Raw genomic sequence first — 22463 nt, forward strand, 5'->3', positions numbered from 1 at the left:
GGCAAGCAGTAGTTTGGGGGAAGGTGTGCTGGGCATTACAGATGTAGATTTCTCAAAGCTCTCCCACCATCTGAAGTACTGTAGAGAGCTGTAACCAGTGGAGCTCCAGTTAAACCAAATCAGGCACCACATGACAACTGCAGTTTATCCAGATCCTTTCCCAGAGCACTGACATTAACACTGCCTTTTATAATATCTGCATTGTATAGTAGGTGGTGATTTGGTGGTTTGGGAAGTAGCCAGGGAAAGAGACTCAAAGTATAGTGAACTTCCTTCCAAAATTAATGTTGAAATTTGGCTACCTGAAACACATTACAAGTCATGGCTAAATCAGTAGGGTATTAAAAAGGAAATGACTCTTGAGCAGAGAAGTTTTGCTTTTCCCCTCTCTTGCATTGTAATTCTCTGTCCAGCCCTAAAGAGACTAGCAAGCTAAAGGAAATTAAAGAAAAGATGAATAGAAAAAAATCTCAAGCTGGGTCAAATTCATCCCCAGTGTAACTTAGCTCAAGTAGAGTTAAATCAATGGATTTCCACCGGGGATGAATTTGGCTTATTGTCAAAAGGAAATGAAGCAACTGTGCCCTCATTTACAGCTATCAACTTAAACAGAAATTTCATTATAAGGGAATTTCTGAAAACAATTCCTAGGTAAAAGAAAATTGCTAAGGTTGAGCAGCATGTGTGTTTGAAAAATCCCTGAAGTCCACAACTGTCTGCTTACTTGGTAGATATACAATGCCAGCTAATTGAGCACTCACTTTGTTCCAAAGGTCTTAAAAAATCAGAGAGGCCTATAAAATGAATAAGTAGATTGTCTAATGAAATCTTCTTTCTTTGTTTTTCTATAGTGAATCTTAAAGTCAACTGCAAAAACTGTGTTAAATTAAAAGTAGGAGAGCAATTGAAGATTAAAAAAAAAAAAATCAGTAATATAATTTTTGACTACCTTCACATTCTTTATTTTATTTTCCCAATTTAGTTGTAAAAGTAAGGTAGAATCTCTTAATCTGCACACTTCTGCTATTTATGTTCTCCAGAGTATGATCTGAAGAATCCTGTGAAGCTCCTCTTTATTTCCAAAGAAAAGACTGAATTCAATCTTACATTTAATACTGACATTTCCAAAGAGATTCCTTCCTATATATTTTATTATAAAGCTATAATACCATTAAGATGTATTTCTGTTCTAAGAGGAATTGTGGATGAGAGTTCAATGATCTGTTATAAAAGTTCTAGATTAAGATAAAACTAGGTTAAATTCCCCCCAGCCTTGGCTTTACAATTTTGGTCTTGAATTGACAGCAAAAGTTTCAATCAGAATGCAAAATATTTGCAAGAGATTTTTACACTTGTTTTGAAGGATATTTTGAACACATATAGAAACTCACAGCCTAAAAATTGCATGTAATGTGATAATGAAGAATATATTTTACTTTAAAACTTTTGAACACAATGGAGCTAGAACTGAACATATTTTCCAAGTTGCTGTTTTCCCTAAAATGCTCAGGATTCTGAGATGATGATGATATTTTGTGAATGTGCCATGACCACGACTTAGCTTGTCCTTAAAAATATCTGCTCCTTGAAGGCTTGTGAAAATCCTGATCTGAAGCCTTAATCTAATTGTCAGCAACTCTAAGCAAGGGTCAGCTTCAGGTTGACACCACCACCAGAGGCAAGTCCATCAGAGTCACCTAACCTAAAAGGTAACTTTTAGAAAGATTCAGCTGCTTTAGAACTGCATACGGAAAATGTATTAATTCAGCCGGTTCTGATGAAGTAGGAGTGCTGAGTATATCCTGAATGTTCTCACATAGCAAATGCCAAAGAAAATACTCTTAAGACTTCTTAAGAGCAGGTTATAAATCACTGGAAGAAGCCATTTTTTCTCAGGCCTAGCTCTCATACAATCCAAAGCCTTGGTAAGGTATTTGGATAATATTAGAATAAAATGAGCATTAACTCATTTTAGGCAAGACAACTTTCTCTAACCAACTAATGCTGCAAGAGTGGCATAAAAAAATCAAAGGCTCTATCAGTTTTTAACATTCACAGGCTAACTCTAAGGCTTCAAATCTGGATCAATCCATTTAGATGTATTTGTGAATACATTTGTGAATACAATGCTCACCTGTCCCACAAAGTTTTTAACACAGGCATGATCCCAGAGTAAGATTTTTTAATGCTTGTTTTCTCACAATTATATGTTGTTTATTTTGTTTTATTCCCATTACTAGGAGTAGAAAAGACTGGGGAAAACAGATTTTAACTAAATAGCAGAAGAAAACTAGCCAGTGAGATGCAACAGTGTCCATATAAAACCACTGGAAAAAACAAACTGTGCATTTCAATTGTTACACTATGAGCAGAGAAGCAGAGAAATTTCACTTTAAAACAAAAGGGGAGCATTTACCTATTTTGTGCCATCATTGCTTGCAGTGCAATGAGATGGCAATTGAAGCAGACAAGGACACAGCAAGAGATCCTCAGGAACAGAGGACAACAGCTAGCAGGCCATGCAAGAGCCCTGACTTCTCATCCCCTGATTTACTGTCAGATTCTGCAGACTGAACCTGCAAACAGATACTTAGAGATCCATGTCAAACATAAAGAGTCAAATTGCCTACACGGTTACACCTCTGGAAAGCTGAATTTCATCTCTTTCTTTCACATATGCCAACCATTCAACAAAGCAAAAAGACAGACAGATCTACAGAATAAAGACAATAAACTTCCCCAAAGTGGGCAAGCAGAGATTCATGTGCCAACTATCACACCACATTAAGAAGAAATATGTGGTAAGACTCAATGTGAGTCAGTATAAAATGGGCTGATTCAGAACTTCACCACAAAGGCTGCATCCAGCAAAGTTCTGCTGGGGGCAAGCATTTCCCAACATACTCATACTGTTGGCAGGAATAAAAAATATTAATACATCCACTTGCAGCAAATGAACCCTGTAATTTACAGAAAGCATTTTCAAAAGCTCAGACAGGTTTTTTTCTTTCCTCTGTCTCAAATGGGAGCAATGGTGCACCAGCACACAGTGATTTTTCATCTGTAAAAACGTGAGAATTGAACACTCAGCAATCAAGTAATGCTCTGCTCAAGGAGCAAATGTATTAAAAAGGACTGCCTATCAGCCTTCCAAAACTTAGTAACTCTAATTCTCATGGCTAACTTCAAAGAGACTCACAGCTTGAGTAAGGCAAATACTAGAGTAAATACTGTGAGACTCAGCCCTAAGAAAGGAGAAAAAAGTGGCTTCAGTGATGACATACTTTCAGCAATCCCATAAATCATTTATGCATGCAACAGATTCAATTAGAGCCAATGTGCTCTAAAGTTAGGTTTGTGTGTCCATAACAGCAGGGTTTTCACTGAAGGTCATTTATCTTTGAAACATTGAAGTGAATTTCTAGTTTGGATCTTTTCCTTGTTTTAATTTTAAGGTTAGGGATTAACATTTTCAATACATAAAGTTACAAATGAGGTAAGCATAGCTTCTATAGGCATCTTGTGCCTAGTAAAAAAAATTTGCTTCCTAGTCTTCATTTGTAAAGAAATGTGATGTCTGACAAAAGGCAAAGGTCATTTCAAGACTGAAGCTAAGACTAAGAAATTTTAACAATTTTTTTTTTAGTTTGTAACATTTGAAGATTACTTACTCAAGCATACCTCAGATCTCTAATATTTTTAATTACCAAGAAACATGGTTGGCCAATTTCTTCTTGTTTCAAGACAAAGAACTAAGACTGGAGTGGTTCCTTTGAAATATACATATTTTAAAATATTTTTATCTTCGTAGGCAAATCTTTTATCTTTAATAGCCTAGTTAATCTTGAGAGGCAAAAATGTGTCACATATGGAGAATGGGAAAGCAAACGAAAGAGAGCAGAATCTCTTCCTAGATTACTTTACTGTAACTTCCAGGCTAAATGATAGTTCATTTAAGAAATTCAGGCACAGTTCCCACTTAGCAAAGAACCAAGTATAGGTAGCAACCTCAGGTGTGAAAATTCTGCCATGTGTTGAAACAGAATTTCAGCAGAACACATCTGAAAATAAAATGCTCTGCATATTTAAAAAGAAAAAAATGTTTGCATAAACAATAATACACATTCATGCATGTTTTAAAATAATATCCTAATATATGTTAGTAATATAAAATAATTATTCACAGATTTTCTTTTGGATTTTTCAGAATCAGAGGCATTTAGTGTGAATTCACTTCAAGCAGATTTTAATTAGGGCTTTACCATATTTAATTCTAGGTATATAATCCCCCAAGTGAAAACAAAATCCAAAGTGGAAGAGAATTTGTTCAATTTCATGCCAAAAATATTTTTGCCTCCAAAGGTTTGCTAGGAAGAAAACAGTCCTGAAAATGATACAAATGGTTTTGACATTAGCAAAAGTAAACAAGCAAAATAAAGATGGAAAAATCATGCAGTCAGTTTGCAAGTGCTGTTTATTGTTTGAGGCAGGGTTAAAGCCTTTTATAAAGACAAGAACATATATGCAAACAGACTGAGAGTGACATTAGGTTATTCTAAACACCCCTATTCCCAACTCTGCTGCCTGTAACATTGCCATAGCCAAAATGTGTGGAGGCTTCAAAATAGACATCGTGATAGGAACAAACTAAGATTGCTGTTATTTTGGTAACCAAAACAGATGACAAGTGCCCTAAATATTTCTATTATTATTTTTGATTAAAGAAAAAGGCATGTAGTTTTCATTTATCTGGTATCTCCTCAGACCTGGAATGTGAATTGGCATTTCTTCTGTAGTCATGTACAACATTAGAGGAGGCATTACAAGTGGCTAAAACACCAATCAAACAGCTCAGAGCTCCATTTGAGCTACAAGTGGTGTGAACTAGATCGTTCTATGCTCATCAGTGATTTTAAGTATCTGTTAAAGATTTATTATACACTTTCAGAGTGAGCAAAGGCTTCCATTTACTGAGTGAGGCCTAAGATGCTGAGCAGCAGCAAAGCTCTCCTCTGGCACCCAGCCAGATGTGACTGTTCCATCATTCACATCTGCTTCCACGGCTGCCTCCCATGTCCACTTCACTTCCACCTGTAATGCCAGCTGATAAAAGCCCCCAAAGTAGACAGTTTCTAAAAACTTTTTTTAGCCAGGGCCAAGTAATTTCAAACAAACCAAGAACAGCTAGGCACTGATCTGTCTTAACTGGGATCCATATGAATGGGTTTGGAACAGTCAAGAGGTCAGAATTTTTTCATAATTCTTGGCCAATCCCATTGCATCAAGTAGCAGTATAAGCATGAAGTATGGGATTTTTTTATTTCCACAGCAACAAGTTCATGATTCTAAGTATGTCCAAGCTCTTTATCAGAAAAGCAGGAAATTTGCAATGCCTTTTTAGTTTTTTGACTGAAAATTTGTCAATAGCCTTTTTTACATAGATATCAAAAGGGATTATTCATAACTTGTCTCTCTAATATATTAGTAAAGCTGCTAATTATGTTAATTCCACCAGTTACTTTTGTTGACTTTTCTCCCCTCTGAATAATCACACCCATCTGGTGGCAGATTTATATCACTCCTTTTAAGCACTTTTTCCCACAAATTCAAGCATTTAATTCTAAACGTAATCCCTACAAGTTAAAAACACCTTGTGCAATAAACCAGGAATAATACACACTGTCAGTATCACCAACAAGGACTTCTTCCAAGTGTAAACAGTTCAGCTATGACATTATTTTACAGCACAAAGAAATGTTCACTTTTCTGAAGTTAGGAGCTAGTTAATGATGAGATGTGACCCAAGAATTAGAAAAATTTGTTTGCCTGGGAAATTGCTTAAATCCTTTTCCTTTGCATATAAACATGTACACAAATTGACAGTGCTTTGCATGGCCAAAATGTTTTCAGGATACATATTTCAGGGAATTTTCAGGGTACTGTTGAAAGAAAAAAATAATCCAACTAGGCTCATTTGGGGGTGGGTGAGTGTACTACCAAGCTGTGAAAGGATTTGTGTAAGCATGTATGAGATGATAGAAACACAAGCACTTAATTCACAGGGAAAAAAATAAGAACAGATAAGGGCTTTTTCATCTGAAATTACAGGCTCTCTCTTTTATAAACACTTTGGTATCAGCACCCCTTGCTGAACAGGCCGGGCAGAGATAAAGGCGGTGCTCTGCGGAGGCGCTGCGGACGGAGCGGGCTCAGCCCAGCCCCAGGTGTGACCCCTGCTCTCCTGCACAGCTCTAGGAGCAGGCAATCCATCACACAGCTCCTCCTGTCAGGCTGGGTGCTCGGCTGCAGCTGTCTGTCACACTGGTGGATGGGACCTGCTTAAAGGCAATCATGTCAATCTCTATGTGACTACTCAGAGTAAGGTAGAAGGATGATCTTGACAGGCTCGGCAAAGTCAGCAGAAGGCACTAGAGGACTTTAGTTACATGCTTAAAATGTAGATGTGATTTGTGCTTCTTATGTGGAGGGATTGAAGAGGCATGGAACAGCACTGTGTTTTACAGCTGGTCATCTCGGATGAATCTGTTACCCTCGGAATGTTTTCCGTAGTAAATGTAGCGACATTTCCCCAAAACGCCTACGAGAAAAAGGAAATGAATTACAGTTAGGATTGAAGAATAATACCCAATAAAGTACATAACTTGGGAATTTTGAGGGAGGGAAAGGAGCAGTCTTCTCTTGTCCTGCAAAAGAAAGTTTGTGCATTTAAAATATTCAGTATTGCCGTTTCAATCAGCATTTTGAGCTCACAGGAAGAATGTGCTCAACTACCTACATGACCTATTTTGTTAAACATACGTCCACAAGTGCCTTCGAAACTAAAACTACATAACACTGAAACATCATACTGTGGGTTTTAAATCATACTACCTCTCTCTTGCTTATTAAAAAACAAAAAGTCTGGGTTGAAGTTATGTTTTGTGTTTTCTGCTATCTCCCTGCTATGTGTTTAAAAGGTTTTCCTGATTAATGAAACCAAAAAGGAAAAAAGGACAAAAACACCAGCAAATAATTACTGTTTAATGTAGATCCTGGAAAAACCTGTCAAACTTTCCCAAAGTCATACTGCAAGCACCTAAACCACCCTTGTTTTCAGCAACAGAGAACTGAAGTGAGTGACTGAAATCTATATGGGAAGGCATAGACAGACATGGGTTAGAACAGTTTACCTCTCCAGACTCCAGCATTTTCATACATATAAATAAATATTTAATAAAAACATTTCCAAAGTATCTCTCCAAAACATCGCAACATCCCATGAGCAAGATACAATTAAATTATGCTAAGTATTGGCACATGGAGGATACTGTCAATAATTAGCCATAATACTGTTTTTGAGAGGCAAGACACATCATTTACAGTGAGTACAGGCAGAAAGAGGCCTGAGGAAGCCTTATCTGCTGTGGGTGAGACACACATACCTGCAAATCTCACTACCTTATTCAAAAGCATCCCCTCTGGTGGTACTAAGTGGTATGGGAAAGCGTAAGTTCACAGTCACATCCCACCTGTGAACATCCTCAAAGATGCTAAATTTTACTAGCAGAGTTGTTGTTTGAGCCCTCAGACATGTATAGTCAAATTAAAGTCATCTCCCACGAACAAAAAGAAGGTGAAAGGGTCTCCTCTGCCTTGGGAGTGTTTTAGCAGAGCAGTTCCTGAAGTATCCAGCTCATCACCATAAGGGCAAACATAACCTAGCCCAAAGGAGACAAGAACTGCCTTACATGAAGGGTAAAGAAGGGGGAGCAGCAGATCCTCAGTTCTTTCTTGTTTCAGATTTCCAGAACTCACACAGCCATTACTGTGCCCACCTGCAGTGTAAATTAACTATGCAAGCTTTTATACTGTGATCCATTGTTTTCCAGTGTATGGTCTGGATGTAGTTAAGATATCTAAGATAAGCTACTAAAGCTTTGGAAGGCATGGGTCATGAGAGATTAATGTTAACCCATGCTCTTCTAAGACACCATGATGGTAACATGTTCCTATGAGGGTTCTGGGGGGAGGAAATTGATAGTCTATCTTTTGTTGTGAAAAACACTCTTCTTCAGGATAATACAAATGGGGACTATACAGTGCAGTGCCTCATCATCTTCCCCTCCTGCACAGAGCTTTCTTCAATAATTTCAATTTCAATAATTTCACCAGTGAAGCAGTTTCTACATGCAAAAGATGATAACAGCATTCCTAAACAAGAGTCTAATGAAGACCAAGTTTTCTTTCCCTAAACAGATTTCCCAAATTGGTAACAAGGCCATTTAGAGCTCTAGATGCAAAGGATATGAGCAGTTTATTAACGACATTCTTTGGACTCCTTTTTCACTGGCATTGATAAAAGTCTTGTTTGAGGTCTGCTGCATTTCTTAAGGACTGGAAGCAAGACTGTTTATAGAGATACTGGTGAGAGAGTGCTGTTTGATGAATGCTGGAGACTATAGCTAGGTGTCAGTGCTAAGAAAATGAGGCAAGGACATGAGGTATTAATATTGTCAATGATCTCCTGACAGGAAAACAGATACTGTATTCACCGTCAGATTTAAATAGACATCAAGTGCATTAATGACAAAAGGGCAGACTTCAAACAAAGGGGGCTGTATGGTGCTGTGCTGAGCCAGTCTCCAAGTTGGCAATAACCTGATCTGAAAAGACACTGTCAGGGCTACAGACAGGCCCGGGATTGTGTGCGGTGACAGAAAACAGAGATGCTGACAGAGATACCGGTGCCATATTATGCCAAGTATATTCTAACACTGTCTCCACTCCTAACTAAATCTGACATCATTTCCTATCGCTTATAGTATCCTCCACTGCTCTGGCAGAATATTTCTCCCCAGACATCATTACAAACTCCACTGTAGTTTTAAAGTTACTGGCAGGCCTGTGCTGTCGTGGAGGCTGGGTCTAGAGGCCTAAGGATAACCTCAGTCAATCTAAATTTGGAGTTTGCTGGAGAAGTGCTCTCATTTTCACTGATATCTCAGCTACTTGAGGTGATCTGAACGCTAAAGTGTGAGGAGCTGTCACCTTGAATAAAATCCTCAAAGTAAAGACGCTCTGTTCCCGGGATGTTCAGCAAAGATGTCGGACAGTCTGGCAGCAGGAAATGAAATCCAGCTGCTGCTGCTCGCCTGGGGATAAAGGTGCTTGGGCTAGTGACAGTTAAAGTCAGCTGAAATTTTTGAAATCCTGCAGCCTACAATTGTTTAAATTAAGGAAGTGTTGTCTCCGCAGAGATTCCCTACCCAGGCACACAGCTGTGATTCGATTGCCAGGCATATTACACATGCTGCTCAGAGAGCCTTGATAAAAGCACAGCTGAAAATGTTGCCACGAGACCTTGTTTATCATGAAGGTTATTTGTAAAACAATAATCTTGCTCATAAATTAAATGCGGTGACTGGCTTGGTTATTTGTTTTGCTTTGTTTTTCCTCTCCATGTCCCACCTCCCTTTGGCAACTACAGAAAGCTCAGAGAACTGCAAAATGTTTGTGTGCCTCAATGAGAATTTTGATACTTAGATATGTCACATATGAATTCTGGAAAGCTACTGCTTTTTTTCTGCCTATCTGCTATGGTATTCTTTCCTTGCAGGGCTGGGAGTACACTTGTTCTTTTGCACACAGACAAGGGAAAGAATGAGGGGAAAACAATACATCTGTGGCTGTTCTTGTGTTTTTAATTAAAATATCCAGCATTGGCCATAATAAGCTAAGTATACCCCCTATACATCAAAACAACACACAGCATCCAGAATGAGGTTTCTGCTCGAGGTTCATAAGAAATGACAACACAAGGTCTCTTGAGGGATCATCTTCCCTGAATGAGGCTTCTAATTTTTCTTAAGTAGCTGATTTTACCATCACCACAAGCTGTTAAAACTATAATTATGAAAAAAATGCATTGGGAAGAATAATTTTTAAATTCACTCTTTATCTTTTAAATGCTTCCATCCTTCGGAATGGATGTTCTAATTACGCTGGGTAAGTAATGACCTTGCAGTTGCTTGTGTGTGTTGTGGTATCAGTCTTTCTTCACAAACACATTGTAATGTCAGCAGCACCAGCTTTTCCTTAGCTGAAGGAAAACCCAATTATCCAAATAAATAAATAAATACATACATGCATACTAAGGCACATGAAAAAGTTCAAGTCATGTTAGCTCCTTTTAAATCGGGCATATTTTGCAGAGAGTTGTGGTGCTTTTAGACCTCTTATATACTTTTCTAGAGAAAAAAAAGTTTGCAGATGTATTATATCAGAAGTAGGAAAAACAAATTGCAATGGGAAGTGTTAGACCTATAGATCATACAGCTTTAGTTAGTTACAGGTCAAAATTCATCTCAAGCTGACAGTGATCTAAGGAAATTGCTGTTGGGTAGCATCTTGTTGCCTTTTTCCTACCTCTTTTTCCTAGTATGTTAATACTCCACACTTAGAAAAACCCACCTCTCAGTCATCACAACTTGGGCAGGTTCCAGCAACACAGCTTCCTCCAGTAGCATACAGTTTTCTTTAAAAAGTAATTACTAAAACTAAGTAGTCAAGCCAAAAATTTTGCCACCCCCATCAAAACCTATTGCCACATCTGCCCAACATCCCCACCAGGCACCCATTTTAACATCAAGTGTTTTTAATAAGCCCCTCTGCAAGTGAAAGCAGCAAAGTACCCACAATTAAATTTGTTTGTCAAACACTGGTCTGCAGTATCCATCAGGGAGCACATTTCAGTTCACAGCCTGTCTTCCACATGGACTAACCACAGGGCCTGGTACTAGGAGCTGTGGTCAGATAAAGTGTAGCACTCAATATACAGACTCAATATTCCAGTGGAATTCCACTTCACCTAACTTTAATTAGAGCACAGCACCTAAATCCTCCACTGCCAATTTGTATTTGATCCATATTCATCTCTTTTTGCACAACCTGCTGTTGCATAGTTTTGCTATGGGCTATTAAACAGCTGCCATGTTCCACCAAGAAGCTGGGTGCATTTCAGTCTGGTTATACTACCAGTCTGCAAATTGTTTTGAGACTCTTCAGCATGAAATATCAATACCATTATCATTTTTTTCATAGGCACTTGGGCATATTCTACAATTAATGAACAGAAGCTGTGAAATTCCCTTAAATATTAATATAAACTTCCTATAAAGGAAAGTAATTCCCTACTGGCAACATTTAGAGGAGAATAAATACCTATCTACGAACAATTTAAAGTCTACAATGCTTCTGATTTAGGCAAAACATCTCCACGAGTCGTATTAATTTAAAACTCTTTTAAAAGTCTTTTCATCTAAAGGGTATGCAAGGCTGGGTAAAAAAAAGAAAAAGAACGTAAAAAAAGTAAAGAAAAAAGAAAAAAAACCCTAAAAATAAACCCTTTTGTACAGGAGTTTAGTAATGATTCACTTTGTATTTATCTACCTGGAAATTCTAACAACATTAACTAATTGTCTAGTTGACAACTTCTTTTCAGTTCCTTTTGATGAAACAGAATAATTATTTCTATTGAATATGATCCAGCCTATGAATTCTTTGGCATGGGAATCTGAGAAGGTCCCTTGGAAGACAAGAAGAGATGTAAAGGATCATCTGGGTCACCAAGTGCTCCCCAAAGCAGCCAAGTGTGTAACCCAGAGAGATCCACTCAGACTTGCACTCTGCCCCAGCAACAAAGCACTGCCAGCGAGGGGAGGACTGAGCACACAAGCTGCAATGTGACACAGGAACAGAACAGGAGAGCTGCAGATATGCAGATACAACAGATAGGAATGCCTTTGGTTGTGCCCCAGCTACATGCTGTAGAAAAGAATCTTCAAAAGACCTGAAATATCACAGCAAAAAACAAAACCCAGATAAATTCCCTAAAATATTATCGTGAAATACTCACAAGTGCTCATATAACAAATGCACAAATATTAACTTTACTTAGGTTATACACTACTTAATTTATTTTTAAGAGGACAAGAACACTAAATGCAAGCAGAAATTATGCACAGTTTCTCAAAAAGTAGCTGTAAAGGGTTGAGGCTGTGCTTGAGAAGGCTGGGGACAGAGCTAGCTGTGGCTAAGACAAAACTCCTTCACTATGGCCACAGTGAAGTGGTCCCCAAATACTCCCAAAGAGGTGCCTGGGAATTAGGGATTGTGGTCCATGGTGAAAGAAGACACAGCTTCAGTAGTACACTGCTGATCCTGACTCCTCCCTCCCTCTGAGGGTTACAACATTCAAGCAGGTAACCTTCCCATTCAGAGGAGATGAATTACCTCTTTGGTCTGCTCCCTGCACAGGGATGCTGAAAAATATTAGCATTTTCCTCTGGACACCCTACAGCAAGGGGCACAAAATGATCTTTCAGACTGAAAGAAATTACTGAAAGGCACAAAATCAAATCTGTATCCAGTCTACAGCAAAGGTGTTAGAATTATACACCTAAGCTAGAGCTGAGAGGAATCACAGAAGGCAAACTAACAGGCTGAATTATTGCAAGTATCCTGCACAGACAAGTACTGTGACATGTCAAGTCTCACTGGCCTGTTTGTAGGAAGGGGGGAAAAGGGAGGAGTATGTAGGGAAGTGAGACTAAGGGAGGGGGGAGCAAAGCAGTCAACAGGGAGGGGATGTTGGAAAAATTTGCAGTGAAGGTGATAGGAATACAAAGATGTGAAGTTTGCATCCTGGGCCAAGGAAGCTGCATAAATGTTCAGTGTAAACTAGCAGTCAAGCTGATGTGTGATAAAGTGCAGCCTGCTGTAAATACACTTCAGGGCTCCCAGTGCAACTAGGGAAGAAACTTGTAATTTGGAAAGGAGGAGAGAAAGAAAAAGTAAAAAAAAAAAAAAAAAAAAAAATGCACTGCAAGCTTTTTCTCACATAATCTGTTACTGGAAAATTGAGAAGCTTGTCCAAGTCCGTGGGAATAAGCTGATGAGCTGATACTTAATAATAAACCATATTGTGTCATGGTGCAGAGTCATCTAGATCCATTCAGGCCACAAACTATACTACTTTATACAGCCCTGGCTGACATACATTTAAAGCCCTCTACACATTAAGGAGCCATTAGGCTGACAGATTAAAAGTTATCTTGGAGCTAATGTTTCCATTATGCGTATCCTGGCAGTGGAACAATCAACACACTGTTCCTCAGATGTCATACTTTGTTTAAAAAAGGGTAGGGGGGAGAGCAGGGGGAAAGGAGGGGATCCTTCCCTCCTTGAATGACATTGACATGATCAGCTTTGATCTGGGCATGTGCTGTCTACAGATTCTCTACTGCTGGCTCAAATAGGAGCATTTAGGGCATAATACTTTAAATCATTAACCAGTTCCATACTCCTCTGGGTATCATTGTTACAATTTAAGGTTCTACGCTTGGGATTTCTTTGGAATCTTTCCACGCTCTTTGTAACTATCATCAGAGAAATATGTTAGGGGGTTGGAATGTCTCTTTCTGGTGAAAATGAAACAAAAAGTATGCGACAAAAATACACAAACAAATAAACAAAAAGCCCAAACCAAATGCTTTTGTCTCTTCGGTGCACCTTTATCAGTTTTGCACTGTTAGTGTGATGGAGAGAATTAATGCTGACGTTATAATTAAATACTTGTGAAATGCATTGAAAAATTAAAGCAGATTTTCTTTTTTTTCAATTACTTAGACTCACAAATTTTGTCGTTATGTAGATACTCAAATCAAAGAAACCCAAGTGCACGGAAAGTATCAGCGAGCCGAATTTTAGGGGCGGACTGATGCTTATATTTGAATACATTGAATGCCCTTGAAGGCGATGGTGGAAAGGAAGAAGGGCTCGCAGTCCTGTCGGGTTGGAGACCAGCGGGAGTGAGTGAGTGAGTGAGTGAGAGTGAGTGAGTGAGTGAGAGTGAGTGAGTGAGTGAGAGTGAGTGAGTGAGTGAGTGAGTGAGTGATGAGTGAGTGAGTGAGTGATGAGTGATGGGTGATGAGTGATGAGTGAGTGATGAGTGATGAGTGAGTGATTGATGAGTGAGTGATGAGTGAGTGATGAGTGAGTGATGAGTGAGTGAGTGAGTGAGTGAGTGATGAGTGAGTGATGAGTGAGTGAGTGATGAGTGAGTGAGTGAGTGAGTGAGTGATGAGTGAGTGATGAGAGATGATGAGTGAGTGATGAGTGAGTGATGAGTGAGTGATGAGTGAGTGAGTGATGAGTGGTGAGTGAGTGAGTGAGGAGTGAGTGAGTGAGTGAGAGAGTGAGTGAGTGAGTGAGTGAGGAGTGAGTGAGTGAGTGAGCGAGCGAGCGAGTGAGTGAGCGAGCGAGCGAGTGAGTGAGCGAGCGAGCGAGTGAGTGAGCGAGCGAGCGAGTGAGTGAGCGAGCGAGCGAGTGAGTGAGCGAGTGAGTGAGTGAGAGTGAGTGTGTGCCGCTCTCTCCCCATTGCCGGGCAGAGGCAGGAGGGCCGTGAGGGAGCGGCGGCGGTGCGGGCGGGCCCGGGGCGCTAGGGGGCAGCAGCTCTTTGTGCCAGGCGCGCCGGGCAGCGCCGAGCCGCGCGGGCGGGCGGCAATGCGCTGCACACTGCCGGCCGCCACACTGCGCTGCACGGGCCCTGCCCGCGGCCTCGCCGGGAGCCGGGCTGAGGGGGGATCAGCCCGGGGTCTGTGTGTGCCCGCCTGAGGGGGGATCAGCCCGGGTTCTGTGTGTGCCCGGCTGTGGGGGGATCAGCCCGGGGTCTGTGTGTGCCCGCCTGAGGTGGGCTCATCTCGGTGTCCCTGTGTGTGCCTGGTGTGCTCATCTCGGTGTCCCTGTGTGTGCCTGGTGTGCTCATCTCAGTGTCCCTGTGTGCCTGCCGGGCTCATCTCGGTGTCCCTGTGTCCCTGGCGGGCTCATCTCGGTGTCCCTTTGTCCCTGGTGGGATTATCTCGGTGTCCCTGTGTGTGCCTGGTGGGATTATCTCGGTGTCCCTGTGTACCTGCTGGGCTCATCTCGGTGTCCCTGTGTCCCTGGTGGGATTATTTTGGTGTCCCTGTGTGCCTGGTGGGATTATCTCGGTGTCCCTGTGTGCCTGGCGGGCTCATCTCGGTGTCCCTGTGTGCCTGGTGGGATTATCTCGGTGTCCCTGTGTGTGCCTGGTGGGATTATCTCGGTGTCCCTGTGTGCCTGGTGGGATTATCTCGGTGTCCCTGTGTGTGCCTGGTGGGGTTATCTCGGTGTCCCTGTGTGCCTGGTGGGATTATCTCGGTGTCCCTGTGTGTGCCTGGTGGGATTATCTCGGTGTCCCTGTGTGCCTGGTGGGATTATCTCGGTGTCCCTGTGTGTGCCTGGTGGGGTTATCTCGGTGTCCCTGTGTGCCTGGCGGGCTCATTCGGGAGCGCAGCCCGTGTGTGAATGCTCCGAACCAAAGCCGCGGTGCTGTCAGGAGCTCCGCCCGCCTCCCCATTGCAGGCACTCCTTATTCTCTCATGTTCACGGCGCAAATGCCAGCGCTGCTCTGAAGCACCTTCCTATTACTTTTGTTAATGTAGCGGTGAGAGCTCTGACGTGATGTAAGAGACACTTTTTACATATGCAGAGGGATGGAGGAAAAGCAGGTTCCAAAATCCCTTCCCGAGCATACTCGAAAGTTCAGCTGTTCAGTGTACACACCATACAATTTAGGAGATTTTCAGTTAATTTGGCTAACATATGCAAAAATGGCCTTTCTGCTGGCTGCTCTGTACTTTGGGCTACATTCTAATAATAAAACTTACACTGCTCAGCAATCGAACTAAACCATAAAGAATGACAAGGTCATTAAGAAAACAAAAAGTGACTATAATTAAATCATACTTCACAAACCTTAACCATGCACAGATTGCATTAGCAATAAAATACGAGACGAAAAAAGAGGGAAGTAAGTTCTTTCAGTAACTGTGATAGAATTAAACAAATGTACCGTGATTTATGGGGCAGAAAGTAAACTTTTGGAATAATTGTTCGGAAAGTCTGCAAGCATTCCAATAAAATTACAAATTCTTATGTGAAAAAAATTTGAGCAGCAGGGCCCTTCTGGAGAGTTTAGACATAAATTTGGCTCATCTCATGAGTAGAACTTGCTTTTGGATCTCAAATGTGTTCCTGCTGCAGGAGTTCACATTAGGGAAAAAGAAAAAGCCATAGAAAATTCAGTCTGGCTCAACTGGTTTGAAATTTCTCAAGAGAGTCATCTGAAATAAAGATAAGTTGCTTTTTATTTTTAAAGCTGGGAAAGAAAGTCTCTCAAATAAAATTAAAGAGCATAATTAAATAGTGCTGCTGTCACATTATGATACAGTTAAGGGAACCTTCTTTGTCTGCCATTACTTGCTCCTTTCCACAAGCTTCCTCAGAAACAACAACAAAAACAATAACAAGAAACCCCATTTAAGTAATTGTTAATAGTAGGATTGCTTGGATTTTTCCTAACACAAAACCAAGTGTTTTTTGAGAAGCAGACACTACAAGGCCCTGGATTTCCTTGATTTCCAGCAGAAGCTGAAGGCATCTGGCATTTTGTAAGACATCCAGAGCCCACAACGGGTGAGCTCCTTTCTCTCTTCTGTCACTATTACTATTTAGCATCAAGTGAAATCAAAAGTGCATCTGGATCCAAACACTTGAAGTATTCAGAAAATATGTAGCTCTCTGGACAAAGTCTGGGCTTGCCTCTCAGTAGAATTTTGCTCTATACTATGTGACATAACACCATCTGCTATTGGTAAATAGTTACTGGCCATAGTCTAGTTCCCAACCTGCCTCCAGTACTGAAAGCCAAAATATTGTCATTGTTTTCTATCCTCAACTCTTTTCCCCTTCCTCAGCCTCCCTTTAAAAATATGCTAATGGAAGGGGGCTGAAGGTTAAATCACAGTGGCCAGTAAAATGCAGTTTGCAGGTTTACTTTTAGTCTTTTAAAGCTTTTGCTAAAGATAAAAAACTGGGGACTAAGAAACAGCTTGAGAGGCACATTAAAACTCCTCTATTAGGGTAAGAGTGATTAAAGTTTAGTTAAAGCACTGAAGACTTTCTAACAAGTATTCTGCTTAGTAAACATTTTCCACCAGAGCACGGATATTGGTGAGAGCTTTTGGAGTGTGTCAGTTAATCAGTATTCACCCACTTTGACAGCTTGAAATATTACTCACTTATTTGGCTGGTTCAAATTTGTCAGACTTGACTATGTCACACGTTAACATGTCCCCCTATGAAAAAGGAGCTCACTGGCAAAATGTTCACGATGGACCTAATAAAACACATGTGGCCAAATAATCAAGCAGCAGTGATCACTGTTATCACTCAGAAGCACAAAAAAAGGATAGTATTTGAGACTACCAAGGTAAACGAAGCAATAACCTGTTACTTTACCAAATATCCTTTAAATGGTTAATGGAAGGATAAAATCTCCACCACACTCAGAGGCATTAAATTGCTTGGTTAAAGCTGCATATATATTTTGGACATGTTGAGTCATTTGCTGGTACAAGGAAAAGAAAGGCTTAAGATAGAAGCTGTCCCTGAGTCCTGAGAGTGTTCTGCAGCCAAGGAAGCCCCTTCTGCCACAGGAAGGCCGTTTAGTCAATACTCTTCACCTTTGCTCTCGGTGTGGGTGCTATTAAAACAGAAAGTCCTCTGAAGGTAGCAGGTAGTCTGGGATTAGACCATCACATGAACTCACAGCAGGAAAGCCAGTCACACACAGCCACTGTTTGGTTAAATGTATTCAACAACAGGGCACATGAGTGCTGCTGTTAAGCCTGGGGCAGTGCTGAACAGCACAAACTGCCCTACAGAAGACCTCAAAGATCTCAAAAGTAATAATAAAAAATTACACAAGAAAGATCTTTTCAGGGATAAGGAAAGCTTAACCACTTACGTGTGTGCAGTGAACCCTGTGGTCCTTTCAGAGAGGCTCCTGGGAAGAAGCTGTATGCTACTGAAGTATTTCAGTCTTTGGGCAAAACAAGCTTGACATCCCTGTTGGCATCTCTGCTGAGAACAGACACTGGCCTTACTCAGAAAACATCAAACGTGACTTTGTGCTAGCTGTGGCAAAGCTGAACACTGAAGGCAGGGGGAGGAGAGGTCACAGAGGAAGCAGTAGTTAACGGGGTAAAGTGAGTGTTATAATCCCCAAATTGCAGTTGGACTGAATGTTTGCAGACAATCTGCCTGTCTAAACCAAGACAGTCTCATTTTTCTTTCTTCTAGGAGAGGGTTAAGTATAATCTGAAGCCTGGAAAATGGCTGCTGTTGATACTAGTGAGGCCTTCTCTTTAACTAGATCCTTCAGGAAAAAACAAATTAATCAACAGCCAGCTGAAGTGGGTTTAATGATTGCATTCTGCATACAATCAGCTTTTCCCTTTTCAAGGGCCATCAATATGTCAAGGGAAGACATATCTGAAGGATATAGCTCTTAACATCAAGGTTATCTATTCTCCACAAGGCTCCCACTCCTTACTGGGCTGATACTTTACACTGCCTGTGTCTAACATTTTCATCAACTCTGCAATCAATCAAGGTAATAATGTTGTGCAAAAAATCAATTAACAACGCAATTAAACTTTCCTTATTATCTCAAAGGGCTGAAATAATACCTAAAGGGAAGATAGACTCACTGAATGCAGACATCCATAACCCAATGTGAAAGTGAATTATGAGGTTAGACAGATGCAGGCATGTACTGGCGCTGTTATTTTCAAAGGGATATATCTCATCCAGGCAGTGTATCAGTCACCACCAATCCCATACCCTAAAATTCCAAATTACTTTTAAGAAATATACGATGTGCAATATCCATTTCATATTCTCTTTTAGAGATAAACCCCCCAAAATCTGAACAGGAGTATTATTCAAAGACAAAATGATCTTTCAGAAAGAACATAAAATATAAAAGCTATAATAACATTTACATCTGTATACCACCCATGTCTGTAAATGCAGGTCATCAATTATACCTAATCTGTAGTGAATAAGGAACAGAAGAAGCAGCACAACATTTAAAGCCCAAAGGCTCAAATTTGCAAATACCTTGCATCAAGTACACTGAAAGAAGAGCCCCAATATAAACACATGCAACAAAACCAGCAAGGACTTAAGTATCATTCCCTGAAAATAAGACAGAGTGCCTATATTATTTTGTAATTACATTCAACCCTCCCTCATGGAAACATCATTCCAAAGAGCTGAAAGCTTTAAAGTACATTGAAAACAGACAATTAACCCCTTGCTGTTGGGAGGATTTGGGTTTTAGCATAAAGACATTAAGGATCAGGGTGCTCAGCACACCAGCACAATGGAGTTAATATAGTTGGGAACCCAGGTGCAATTGCCTTGTGTCAGAGATGACTGGATAAGGATTTGAGGGAGGGTGGGGAAAAGAGTAGAGAAAGAATACATCTAAAATCATCTGTGAAATGAGTGATCTCACCACTCCACAGCAACTACCAAAAATATTATACAAAGAAAATGACCGTGACCAAGCTAGGTATTTTGTGGGTTTTTTGGCACCTATCATTTTATATCACACAACCTGAGCGTTTCCCCACAGCCCCCCTTACTCATTTCCCAACATACCCACACACAGGCTTCACCCTAGGTTGATTTAATATAGGCAAAAAGATAATGAAAATAGAAAACACTTAAGGGAAGCCTGTGTCAGAGTGACAAGCTAGGCTCACATCCTGTAATAAGCTCAGGAAAATTTGGAAGCAGGAAAGATTTCCCTCATACACTGCACTTTGAATTGCTCTGTTAAAGGACACTCCGTGTGTCTGTGTGAGGAGAGGTGTTCTACAAAGCCCTTCTCCCAGCAGGGTTTGCTTAAGCACATAACAGCTGCAGTTTAGAAATGGTCTATTCTTACAATTAGCTCATGTAGTGCAAGTGGCTTGTTTGGACCAAGAACATCTTTTTTTGTTGATAATTCTCCCTGGTTTTGTCTTTGTCTTGCACTTCCTGCTCTTCCCTTTGCTAACCCCCATTCTGTAGAGTCAGTCATGGGTGAGAAACAAATAAGTGCAACTAAAATTTTCCCCAATTTTCGAAACATTACAGACTTTCCTTCATGGATTTGGGGCACTAATATTAGTCCAGGATTAGAGAATTCAGCCATTCCTCTCTTAACCTTTAGGAACATAATTAATATGTTTTCATTTTCAATGACTTCATTGTGTGTCTATCAACTGGAACCATTCCTGCTGTGTATTTGATTCCACTGACGATGGGGTGTGTTGGATTTTAAATGATGTGCTAGCACTTCTGTTCCCTATATACTCTAGTTTATGTGTTATTCATGACTTGCATTTGGAGACATGGATGATACACAGATGTAAATGTTATTAAAGCTTTTTTGTTTAGATTCATTGTGAAAGAGTTCTTTGTTTTCAGATAATTCTTTTAACCATCACAAATAACCACCAATATGTGAAATTGTCTTGAGACATTTTTCTTTCCTGTTAAGGTTTTTGATGAAGACAATTTTTTATTCTCCCTAGTGTTCTCTCATCATCAAAATAAAATGCAGGGTAAAGTGACAGACAGCAGTTACACCTGCAGGATAACATAGAAGTAAACCTTTTTGTCATATGCTCATTATACAAAATCAAACCCAAAAGTTACTTTATTTTTTTAATAGCTGTCAGGACTGTGGCTCCCAGTTTAAGAAACCTGAGACTGGCATTATTCTCAAACTTCTTTCACCCTTTAACATCACATTTGTATTCCTGAGGAATTTAAAAGCAACATAAAGAGAAAGATACTTTGCCAAATCATGGTTTCCTATCTCCTTTTTAGATTGTTAGTTTTATAACACTATTTAAATATTTTGAATATATGACAGACATACCGTGCATCTTTGTTGCTCTGGTACTATGTAGCAAAAAATGGAAACACAAATATGTACTTAAATGCTTGGGAAGCATCAGCCTTGGAAAACATCACTCAGCCAGCAGTCAGAAGTAATTTTTTGTGATGGACAGATAAAACACCATTAAATTTTTTCATTGTCACTTATTAAGGCAAGGGGTGAGCAGGTAGATTTGTGTGTCTGGACTGGTAAATCTTCAAGACAGTTGTGTGAGGTTGCTGTAGGTAAGTACATATATGGCTTTGAACTGAAACAAAAGTGCTCTCAAAAAGCCACATTTAATCACTAATAATTCTGTCAATTGACAAATGCTTAGATATTTTCTCTTAATGAAACTGAGGCTCACTTTAAATATGAAGTCTTGGACTTGTCATATTTTTGCTGTAAAAGAAATATTTTATAGCAGATATTCTTGCTTTTTTAATGTCTACTTTATCCATTAAGCCTATAATAGCAGCCTCTCTACAGAATTTAAATATTCAGAAACCCTGGCAAAAGGGATTTCTTTGTCTGAAGTTCAAGGTTCTTGTAAAAATCTGACTCAGACTAATTTAGTTGAAGTATAATAGTCTGATCAAGAAGATAACTTATTAAATTTTCTGTTGTTGAAGTAGTATGTTGGATAGTGGTGGTTTGCATTCCCCAATGAAACATTTTACAAATAACTTCATATTTTGTTGTGAATAGTTATTGAAAAGAGAGTTTTCCATCTGACAGAGAGACTCAATCTAATGTCACCCACTCTTTACCTCCAATTTTCTAGAAGCACCACCTCTGTCTGGTGCAATCTTGTTAATGTTTTGCTGTAGATACCTGCTGTTTTTCTTCACCTGCCATTAAAGCTTACTGCTCTTGAGCAGTTATGAAACAAAAGACAATTTTTTAAGCTGAACCAAACTGTAACTTAATTCAGCAGGACACTGCAATGCTGCTTCTATGTCTTTGATGCTCTATTAAGGCAGCAAGGTTCCAACCTTCCTTTTCCCCAGTCACAGGGAAGACAGCTCAGGACTACTCAATAAAGCATTTCTAATAGCCAAAACCCAGGAATTCGTGGCTCAGCTGCCTTGCACTGCATTCCAGGCAGATCCTAGCCATAGTGGGGAGTGGCCATAGCATGGAAAGGGTAACTCACTCCCTAGTGCAGGGTATAAGGTCAGGGCAAAGTAGTGTGTCTGGAATATCATCAGATTAGGCCATACTAGGTCCTTGAGGTTAGAATCTAAGGTGTTTGGGACATGTGACCAGGGTAGCAGAAGAGGGGAAGGAAAAAAAGGCCATTTTTGTGTGGTTTCAGTCTTGTGCCACACAGTTCTTCAGCCTTCACAGACTGTCTGGCCAATGTACACATTTAATTATTTTACTTTTCACTGTGTAAACATTTATTTATTTTTGGGCTTGCTCAAAAATGGAAATAGCTCATCATCCAGGGAATAGATGTGCAATGTTTTCAGATGCTCTTCAACAATTATTTTGTTATCAGAAAACAGTGTATGATACCTTATAAACGTGACACCATCAATCTATAACATTATTGAGGCAAATAGAGTTTAATTCACAATTCAATATTAGTAGCCACCTT

General features: G+C 40.0%; 1 protein-coding gene across 1 annotated transcript in view; it reads right to left on the minus strand.

The window, feature by feature from the left end:
- Window positions 1–4456: 4456 nt before the first annotated feature.
- Window positions 4457–22463, minus strand: part of LRMDA (leucine rich melanocyte differentiation associated) — a 608820-nt gene continuing 590813 nt past the window's right edge. The window contains exon 7 of the mRNA XM_056494398.1: window positions 4457–6598. Coding sequence (XP_056350373.1) covers window positions 6519–6598 — 80 coding nt within the window. The 3' untranslated portion in view covers window positions 4457–6518. The remainder of the gene's footprint in view (window positions 6599–22463) is intronic.

This window comes from Oenanthe melanoleuca, chromosome 6 (assembly GCF_029582105.1).
Source record: "Oenanthe melanoleuca isolate GR-GAL-2019-014 chromosome 6, OMel1.0, whole genome shotgun sequence".
Lineage (NCBI taxonomy): Eukaryota > Metazoa > Chordata > Aves > Passeriformes > Muscicapidae > Oenanthe > Oenanthe melanoleuca.